The 10,945-nt window shown below is 41.3% G+C and overlaps 1 protein-coding gene across 2 annotated transcripts in view; it reads left to right on the forward strand.

The window, feature by feature from the left end:
- Positions 1 to 9,176, forward strand: part of gabrb2a (gamma-aminobutyric acid type A receptor subunit beta2a) — a 45,302-nt gene extending 36,126 nt beyond the window's left edge. Inside the window, exons 6-10 of one of the 2 annotated variants that reach the window (XM_074674442.1) lie at positions 1,973 to 2,110; positions 2,365 to 2,517; positions 5,031 to 5,275; positions 5,829 to 5,969; positions 7,123 to 9,176. In XM_074674442.1, the coding sequence (XP_074530543.1) occupies positions 1,973 to 2,110; positions 2,365 to 2,517; positions 5,031 to 5,275; positions 5,829 to 5,969; positions 7,123 to 7,479 (1,034 nt within the window). In that variant the 3' untranslated portion in view covers positions 7,480 to 9,176. The remainder of the gene's footprint in view (positions 1 to 1,972; positions 2,111 to 2,364; positions 2,518 to 5,030; positions 5,276 to 5,828; positions 5,970 to 7,122) is intronic. The other variant, XM_074674441.1, reaches the window with a different exon arrangement.
- The last annotated feature ends 1,769 nt before the right edge of the window (positions 9,177 to 10,945 follow it).

Below are 10,945 nucleotides of genomic sequence, written 5' to 3' on the forward strand. Positions count from 1 at the left end.
TTTAGTCCATTGAAATTAATGACACAGTTAACTGTCGTCCTGCAGCAGTGCAGAGCATCTCTTGACAATGTCAGAAACACCATGCTACCACTGCTTTCACATGTGAGAATGTCTGCCTGAAAAAAAAGCCTATGGGTGAAGTTCGCTGCCCGCCCAACCAAAAACAGCCCAACGTGAGCAACATGACTAACTTCACCTTGAATGTCAGTGCCACTGCAACAAAGACAAATGTGTTAATTTTTAAAAATCAAACCCTTGGAGTTTAATTATTCATCACATCTGAATAGGTCACTGCCTCTATTTTGAGTGTGAGGCAGGCACAGCAGAGCTCAGAGGAGGGAGATGGCTGCTCCCTGTTTGCCTGCAACGCTGTTCATGAGATGGTCTGCAACGCTGACTGCGCCTGCGCTGCTTTCCATCCATGTGCAACAAACACATCAAGCTCCAAATCTCTGCCACTCACAGCAACAACAGCAACAACAGCAGAAGTCTGGAGTGTTTTTTTGTCACACAGATCTTTTCCACCACTGTAAGCAGTCATACTTAATCAACATGCATCTGGTGTTATGTTGAATTATTCTTACACAGATGATCTATAAGGAAGCCTTTCAGCTTTGCCTTTCAAGTGACTCGTACAACATCAAAGACATCAAACTTAACGTTACCTCCAACCAGCCGCCAAAGCCAACAAAAATAGTTCCTCATTCCAGCCTAGCAGTTACAACCTTTGTTTCAGGTTGATGTAAGTAGGTTAATCAAATAAACTTAAAACCATCACTGTGATTGTGTGGGTGCGTTTTCTTGCAAGTGCTTCATGTGTTTGTAATACAGTTTGGAAAACAGTTTTTGATACTGTTCTAAAAACAAGGGATGCTTTTGTACAGTACTATTGGAAAATCAAAGGTTTTAAATGCACAAAAATGCTAAATTAAACTTGCACCTTCAGCTGCTCGATTCAACCTAAAATCAATATCTCTGTATTTTTAAGCTTATCCTGATTCACAACATACATCTCGATATTCTGATTTTTGCTCTTAATCACTACATGCATTTTTTAATTCAGCTCTTTGATGCATGAAATGACACCAGTTTAGTATGGAGTCAGATCAGACTCAAAATTTATAAGTGCAACATTTGTGTGTGTGTGTAAATGCATTCATAAATACGTGAACTGATCCACAAAATGTGTAAACAGATTTCCAAATGTGTTTGATATTTACAAATTCCAGCACAGATCCACAAATGCATATGGGAGGATTCACAAATGTAAAAAAATATATTGTCATTTGTGAACCTTGCTGCATTGGTGGGTTTTTGAGCTGCTTGTGAAGTGAAAGAGGTGACACTTTAAAGAGGATTACATACCGATGTCTTCAAGAATTTACGTGACAAATTGTACTTGATGGTAGTGATATAGTCATTTCATACAACTCATGTGCAACAACCTGTGATATAACAAGTATGTGATGAATCCACCACCTCTACTTGCATCAATAAATTGCTGTTAAATAATTGAAAGCTAAGCAACTGTTTCAAATATTCCAACTGTATTAGAAAAAAACATAAAGATAACAGTTTATTAACAATATAATGCATTGATATGATTCATTCTCATGTTTCAGTCTAAGTGAAATTTAATGTTACTCCTGTTACACGACAACGTATTTTAAATAATTTTCTGACCTTTTGTTTACTATTCATTTCTAACAGTGCAACATTACAACAAATTGTAAATTAAAACACTAAATATAGATTTTTTTTTCTCATGAATCTGACTGTCCAATAATTTATGCATAACTGAACCTTACATGTCAGACAGGCACTTGTACTTTACTACTCATATTTCCTGTTCGAATCCTATGTCCTTCATCTTTTAACGTTTTTTTTCCCTTCATGTTTATATTTAGTATGAGAGTGATGCCTGAAATTTCCCACAGGCATAAATTAATGTGTTTATTCTTCTTCCCTACAGATGGTTACACCACAGATGATATTGAGTTTTACTGGCGAGGTGGAGACGGTGCCGTGTCCGGGGTCGACAGAATAGAGCTGCCACAGTTTTCTATAGTAGACTATAAACTCATCTCTAAGAACGTAGTCTTCTCTACAGGTACGCAACACAACAGCTGAATTGGTCAATCAGATTTTGATTTTGAACTTTCTTTGTTTGCCGGGTGCTAATTTTAACTGAAAACCAGGTGATGTGATAAGGGACATAAACATAATCAAAAAACATTGTATAGAAGTTGACTTTTTTATAATCAAATACGAAAAAATCTGTATTGTAAATGGACAGTGCAGGACAATGTAGCTTTAAATGGCGGCCATTAAAGAGAAACTATTTCTGTCCCTGTCTCCCTTTAGGTTCCTACCCCCGTCTGTCCCTCAGCTTCAAACTGAAGAGGAACATTGGTTACTTCATCCTGCAGACGTACATGCCTTCCATCCTGATTACCATCCTCTCTTGGGTCTCCTTCTGGATCAACTATGATGCTTCAGCTGCCAGAGTGGCCCTGGGTAGGATCGCCTTGCTGCTGCTGCACAGTGACCCTGAGAAATATCCCAGAGCTAAATGATAACAGAGCATAAAAAGGGCCGTTTAGCCGACATGGAGCCTTTTACATGTGCTTTACATGTTAACAGTAATGTGTGTGTCATGATCTCAGCTGTGACTCTTTTATTTCCCAGCATTTACTTGTCCTCTCATTAGCTTGAAGCATGTGAGTGATAGCAGCGTGTGATAGGCTGCCTGGCTAAATGTCTGTTGTTCAGAGATGACTATATGCATGACTCATGCAGAGCGAGAAGCGCTGCAGCTCGACCTTGAAGCGTGCTGTCTCTCTCTCTCTGCCTGTCTGTCTATCGAAGCCTCTCATTGGTTGAGATTATCAGAACCAGATCTCAGCTATATTACTACCAAATAACATTTGGGAACATTCCTTTAAATACACCTCAATATGTGAGATTCAGTGTCTGTGTCGGTGGAGCACTGTTATGAAAATGGAGCTGCCTTGTGTTTTTAACCGGGGTGTGACAGGTCCGGCGGCGGCAGACATGGCTTTGAGTGCCTTGTGTGTAGCTATTGTTTCACACTATTCATTTTGTGGAGTGGGACACACGCAGTTTGGCGCCAAAGTCGGGGCATTTGCAGGGTAACATGATTTAAAGATCTGTCTCCTCCCAACGTCCTGAGCACATGCAATGAGCCGGCCCCAGCCAATGAGAGATGAGGCTTCGTTCTACGGTGACGCTGCTGGCTGCTGGGTTATTTATAATACGTGTGAATCTGACCAAATGCAGATTGTGCATGCAGATGACTTATGTATCAAACACAATGTGTGTGTGTCAAAAAAGCAGGTGAATCGCGCTGTGACTAATAGCAGATGTTTACCGTGCTAACATTGTGCTTTTTTTAATATAGCCCGCAGTTTGTTTCATGTCCATCTGGATACATAATTGGGCATAAATTTTCACTAACACACACACACACACACACACACACACACACACACACACACACACACACACACACACACACACACACACACACACACACACACACACATAGTTTAACTCTCAGGGGGTTTCAATGCTTTCATCCATATGGGTTCACATTCTATCTGTCCTGTCCATATGTGCTATATAATGTATGTGATGAACCTATTATCATAACTGTGTGCTCTCTTATCCTTTGAAGATGCACACCTGATCTCAGTTTTTCATGTTTAGGAAGTGCACATGAAACATGGCCGTGTTTACTGATTTTAGACAGACAGCAGTCTAAAGCGTCCCTAATGCTAGCTCCTCTGTGATCTCTAAATTTAGGCTGTGCTTTGGATTAAATGCTAATGTCAGCATGCTGAAAGTGTCCACAGGGGTACATCTATCATGATGATTTAAGCAGATACTATGTTCATCATGTTTAACAACCTAGTTTTACATGTTGGCATGCTACCTCTTTGAATTAAAGGTAGGGTCTGCAGGAATTTTTGTGACTTTTTAGTAAACACAACATTCAAACTGTGCTTCTCCTCCTTGGCTCGGTGCCGCCCACACCCACAGCCTGACCGAAGCTACGTAAACACACTCACTAGCCCAGCAATCACCTGTAGCATCGTGTTTCTATGTGGGAGAGACTTGAAAGCTGTGCACCTGACTTAGCATGTTAGCACAAGCTAATCATTGGTTCGACACATACCTGCTCAGTAGAGAAACCAAATCGTGTCACTCTTCATTCCATGCTGCTTCCCAGGTTTCATGAAAGCGAGGAAAGTTTGAGCCAAGTTAAGGGAAAAGCTTTATCTGTTTGGCGTTTTGTTTCACTTCGCTTGTTTTCCTTGCTCCCTGCTACGTCTGCTATCATAGCCACTCAGGATAGCTTCTTCCACTCACAATCAACACGCAAAGTCACTTGTGCACCGGGGATGCTGTGATTGGCTGAGGTAACCACGTCTTCTCTACACCCAGAAACGTCCTGAAACAACCAAACCATCAATATACAGCAGAGGAGCGGGTTGAGAGAGACAGACATTGACAGACATTGACAGACATTGACAGACATTGACACACCTGAAAAGAGGTCCATAGGGGACGATCAAAAAGTCCTGAAAAAGTTGACATTCTCTTTTTTAGGAAAACCCTGCAGACTCTACCTTTAAGGATTGAATGAAAAGTACAGCTCAAAGACAGAGTGTTTTAGTGATTTGGTAATGATTATAAAACTAAAAATGTTTTTAAATCTTCCAAAGAAATGTTTTTCATCATAATATGAACCCATATGGCAGGACAGATTATTAAGGCATTTCACTCAAATCAAAATGTCGATCTTCTTGTGCAGAATTTCAGTCATCTTCTGGGGACCCGAATCTTTGTACAGTTATTTATTTCAATCCTTTTGGGGTGTGACGACATATTTCAGACTTTGATTGTAGCAGTTAACCTTGTTTCCTCACCTACAGTTTACATTAGTAATGTCTTTCATGGTCTAAAGTCTCTGCTCTGTGTCTTTACGTGGGACCTGTGTTGTCCAGGAATCACCACGGTGCTGACCATGACTACAATCAACACTCACTTGCGAGAGACTCTCCCAAAGATCCCTTATGTCAAGGCTATTGACATGTATCTGATGGGCTGCTTTGTATTCGTCTTTTTGGCCTTGCTGGAGTACGCCTTCGTCAACTACATCTTTTTCGGCCAGGGCCCACAGCGGCAGAAGAAGGCAGCTGAGAAAGCAGCTACAGCCAATAATGAGAAGCTGAGACCCGACCCCAATAAGGTACATGAGCAGGCTGACTTTGTCCAGAGGTATTTGTGCTGTCAGTTAATGTGTGTGTGTGTGTGTGTGTGTGTGTGTGTGTGTGTGTGTGTGTGTGTGTGTGTGTGTGTGTGTGTGTGTGTGTGTGTGTGTGTGTGTGTGTGTGTGTGTGTTTGTTTCTGTGGTACAAATGACTGGTTCTTCACTCAAGGCCAATGTGATGCTGTGATCAATGCTTTTTGTCCTTTACCAGCACTCTTAACTCTGCTCTAGCTCTCCGTTTCTCATTGGTTTAGCCTGTGTATCATCTTTATTACTCAGACTAGGATCTGAAAGAGTGAATGCAGAGGCAATTATTGGCTTATTCTTTATCTCCATATTTCTGTGTCTCTCAAAGGGCAAGGCGTCTTGGAAAAATCACACGCTGTGGTGCCAAAGCCTTCCCTTTTCCTTTGTATTCAGCTGCTAACGCTAGCAGGAACAACAGTAACTTTAAAATAAAACACCCTTTCCTTCTGAGTGTGGCAAGCTACGATTTCCCTTAAGTAACAGTGCTGATTTTGTATGCTTGCAGTGGCTGGTGGGAAATGTAGTTCAGAGAGATGATGCTCTGTATGCCAGAATGAAACAGAGGGAAATTGACGCATATGACTCGATGTGGGATCCCATCTTTGTGGACGATGCCGCATTAGGACTAGGCGAGCAAAGAAATAAGGTACTGGAGGTTTTGAAAGTCAAAACTAACAATGTCATCAATCTGAATCAATCCAGGTCAGAGGAAAATGCTGTAGTTTTTGTGCATTTCTTTGATTTCTATAGATTTTTTAAGGCAACTTTGATCATCACTCCCACCATTGTGTTTTTCCCTCTCTTGGTTTGCTCTTCATGCATTTTCCTGACAAACATGGCTCAGCAGTTTGATTTCTGCAAGCATTTGTTTAATCTGGACTTGGGCTTTAAATATAAATTAATGGGAAATGACAACAAATATTGCACGATAGAAGAAAAAATTAGGAGCTTTTATTGAAGTAAAACAATTTAGTTACAAATATTGTAAAACCCCAGAGAAATTTGTTAACTCTCTTTTAAGACCAAGAACCAATAGAATCAAAAAAGGATGTCGGCTAACAAACAGAGATTTACAGTTTGGTGAATAATGCCACAAAAAGTGGCTTCCTTTCAAAGTGAGTTTCACAGTAACACACAAAAAACAAACAAAAAAACAATGAGCTCTATTTACCGGGGGATGGGGTTGGAATTTAGAGAATTTTCCTCAGAAGTCAGGCTATGGATGAAGAAATGTTGATCCGAATTCACTTCCCACAACGTCTTTTCCTGACCTGCCCCGAACCTTTTTAGCCTCTCCTCCATCTTTGCAAAGTCCTTACTATTTCTCTCAACCTTCTCCTGTCACATTTTTTTTTTCGTTTTGCTTTTTACTCTCTCTTTTTTTTCTTTTCAATTCAGTTTGTCTTGTAAATCGACAGAATTTTAACCACACTCTGGTTGAAATTCTGAGATGACAATGAAGATTTCTCCATGAGAATTAGTTTGTGGAGTGCGTTGTGCCCTTCCAGGAATGTTACCTCATAGTCTTGTGGTTGTATTATCACTCTATTGATGACAGATGATCAATGATTAATGTTCTCTGAAGTCCCTTAACTTTTTCTTAACTGTGAGTAAAACAGTATTTTAAATCATTTACATTATTCATTTTAGCACCTCATCAGTAGTTTTGCACCAGTAGTTAATGACTTTAGCCCTACTTGTTTCTGTGCTAGTTTGATTAGTTTCAACCTAAAGACACTTTAGGTTTTTCTTTGGCAGTAACTTCTCATGGCTCCACCTGTTTTTACACCCTCACACAGATGACTCCTGATGACAACATCCTCTTCAGCACCCTGGAGATGAAGAATGAGATGGGTGGTGCCGGGGATCTGTCTCGGGGCCTGGGAGCACCCGGGGACCCTCGCAACACCATGCTGGCCTACGATAGCTCGACGCTGCAGTACCGCAGGGCAGCCATGGCCCGCCAGAACTATGGCCATAGTGCGTTGGAGCGCCACGCTCAGAAGAAGTCGCGTCTACGGCGACGGGCCTCCCAGCTTAAGGTGAACATCCCAGACCTGTCCGACGTGAACTCTATCGACAAGTGGTCCAGGATGATCTTCCCCACCGTCTTCTCCTTCTTCAACGTCATCTACTGGCTCTACTATGTCCATTAAACCTGGCGGCGTCCGGCAGCCACCTCAGTGGCAGGCGTTCAAAGAAGAAGGGGGAAGGAGGGGTATTTAGAGAGGATGAGATCAATCTAGCCCGAGTGTGAGAGGATGTAAGAGAGACAGAGTGAAAGATGAACAGTGCACCAACTTTTTTAGCTGGTTCATTTTAGAACAAGTAAGGAGGATGCAAAGACTTTTGGATGGACTGCAGCAGCACCCAACACTTCAGTCAGCAGTGACTCTTTTAGGATTTGGGAAACACCTTAAAACGACTGACAAACACTCTAAAAAGAAGAGCGAGATTTAAAAAGACAGAAATGGTGCCTGTTCCAGAATTTCAATATATCACTAATATTTGTCATTCGTAGCTTAATCTCTGTGGATCAAATATTTATGCTTGTGTTTGCATATACTTTAAGGATTTGTTTTGTTTAGTATCTATTTACTTCGTAGCCGAGCTGTCTGCATCCAGGAAAGCTTTATAAATGATTTTAAAGGAGTCATCCTTGATAGTCTATTTTCCTATAATTACTGTATATCAAAAACATCCTTTAAAAGCATGCTTATGTTTGATTTCATTTGCATCTCAGTCATGATGATGATGATGATGATGATGATGGAGCGCAGAGTATTTTAGTTTTCCAAGTGGAGGTTGGTCTGTTAGTTAACATTTTGCAGCTTTGGCTTGGCATGGCCCACCTGGGAGGATCGAAGCATCGCTGGATGACGACAGGCGGACAGCAGGGGGCGCTCATTTCTCTGGACATCCCTATGGGGCTGTAATGGTGCCGATGCTGAGAAGAAAAGGTGAATACAGTTGTTTAAAAAGGTGATTTGGTAAAAGAGCAGGACTGATGGACACTGATGCTTTGGCCAAGTTTATGTTTTTTGCTTTTGCTGTGCTGACAGAATCAAATCCATTTCACCATGTGTTATTTTTTTAAGAGAACATGTGACTCCTCTGTACTTTCTGCCATTGTATGAGGAGGCGGAGAATGGCTTTAACATGACTGAAGCTGGTGTAAGAACTTTGCTGTTAGATGAGCTGAGTTTTATTGCAACCAGAGTTGCTGCATAAATATGGCAATCCACAATCATCATTATCAGTAGATTTGAATGATAGAAGTATGATGCGTTTCATTGTGATTAGGTTTCTGTTTTGAAAAACTGTAGATAAACATAAAAATCATATTTAAAGAAAAAGAGATGATTCATTTTTATAAATCAATACTCACATTATTGTGTAAATATTATGGATTTATTCTATTTAAATGGGTCTCTGTTGTTGTTTTTGCAGTTGAATTACAGATCAAATGTTCCATTCAGTCGAGAAAAAAAAAGAAAAGAGCAATTTAACTGAGGAAAAAGAAAAACACAATTCACAACTTTGCTGACTCTGTACTTTTGGGACTTTTCTCTCTTTTCTTTCTTTTTAATGGACTCTAAAAGCATCTACTTGCTGAAACTGAAGCACTTCCAGACACCAGTGACTTTTGGGTCAATGTTTTGTTCTCCTGAAATGACTTAACAAGGACCCCACTATCCAGGCATTGAAGTCAGGCATATTTTGTACAAAGTTTCTGTAAATTCCAATTGTAATATTTCATAATGACTGTAAATATCTTGTGTAATGATTGTCAGCAATTATGAAGATGTATCTAAATTCAATTAAAACTCAATTCAGTCTATCACTTCAATAACAGAGTACACGGGTGGCGGTTTTATGTGTCCCGCATGAGTGTGCGGCTGTTTGTAATTACTGACTGGGCTCACGGCTGATTGAGTGTCTGAACGTGTGAGTGTAAACCTGACGCAGGGAGGGAGAAGGAAAGCGAGAGAAGCAAATGTAGGGGTGACTAGAGGGATGTGAGGTGCAGCTGGGGACTACTGGCTGCATAATGGATGGAGAGGCTGAGGAGTATAAGAGCAAGAGGCTGCAGCAGTGGTGGTGGTCTTAGCAGGGCTGAGTGTCAGCATCAGCCTCCAGGGACATTAAACACAGAGCCAGAGGTAGATGAAGGCACTCTGTGGGCTCAACTGTGGCTGCAGGGGCTGTAGTGCCTGCTGCGAAAAAAAAAAGCAATGGATGTGAAAGAAAGGAAGCACAGGGCAAGAAAGAGGACAATCCATCCATCCATCCATCCATCCATCCATCCATCCATCCATCCATCCATCCATCCATCCATCCATCCATCCATCCATCCATCTTTGCCTTCTCTGCCTCATCCCCCTGACTGTGCCTCGCACCGTTTTGCTCTGCACTGACTTGACCACTGTTACAGCTCTTAAATGGATGCTAGTGAATATTTGATGGTGCAAAAACACTAAATTTTTAATATTTAAAAAGGGATTTTGTTCTTGCGAGAACTAATGTGCAGCTAATGTTTGATTTCCAGCTTACAGGGCAAGAGAACACAGTGAGATACCAACAGAGGGAGGAAGATCACTATGAATTAGAAATAAAGATATAGCCAAGAAGAGAGTTGTTTTTTTTTTCTTGAGTTTGTGAAATAGTTCAGTCCAGCTGCAGACACATAGAGAACAGTGGGGGGAAAAAACACCAGTGGACTTTTCTCCCTGAGCTCAGGAAAATGGAGGACAAATTAATATGTAACATAGAGAGGGGCTGCTCCAGCTGGAGTTTGTTTTTGTGAGGGGAAGACAGAAGAGACCCATCCTTATTCTGAATAGGACCGCACGTGGTGTGTGTGTGTGTGTATGTGTGTAATTCTTCTGAGAGTAAAGACTCTAAGTGCAAAACTCACTAAAAAAAGGCGAAGCAGTGTTAAAACTGATGTAATGTGACATGTAACCTTGTTCCAGGTTCCAGCATGCAGTGGTAAAAATCAGCTCTACATTACTGCTCCCCCTCAGTATAACAGATGTATTATCTCACTACTGTAGACAGATGGTATGTGCTAAATTGGTCCTCTCTCACTCCCCCTCTCCTGTTTCCTCTTTTCAAAAAGGGCATTAGTGTTGACATGTAAGAAAAGAGGAAAAGGCAGATGCTTTCTACTTTGTAGTTTTTCCATGCCACTGCAGTAATCGGGAATGCACAGACCTTTGTAATGTGGAATCATGTGCGTGTGTGTATGTGTCTGTCTGTTTGTCTCCAGTAGTGCGTTTACTTTTTATGTTTGTGTGTGGAGTGCAGACTCACAGCTGTGCCACTGTGCAGCCGGTGTGCCGGCCAAGCCAAACCCAGTCAGAGCAGGACCGGGTGAGAGGGTGAGTCTGGCACACTCGCGTCACGCCACTCCCCTGCTGTATAAGACTGAAAAACACACACTGTGCTTACCTGGAGGGACAAGCCTGTCTATGCCAGGTTTTCAAGGACAAATGGGATCATTTGAGTTGTTTGATATCCCCTTCAGGGTCAAGCATAGCATCATTTTGAACTGTAGTTTAAACCATTTCCATTGAAGGTAATCATTCGATATTTCCAACAAGACAGACACAGTTTTGC

The sequence above is a fragment of the Halichoeres trimaculatus genome, unplaced genomic scaffold (genome assembly GCF_033239565.1).
Source record: "Halichoeres trimaculatus isolate MK-OKI-2021-1 unplaced genomic scaffold, fHalTri1.1 fHalTri1_scaffold_7, whole genome shotgun sequence".
NCBI classification, from domain to species: Eukaryota; Metazoa; Chordata; class Actinopteri; order Labriformes; family Labridae; genus Halichoeres; species Halichoeres trimaculatus.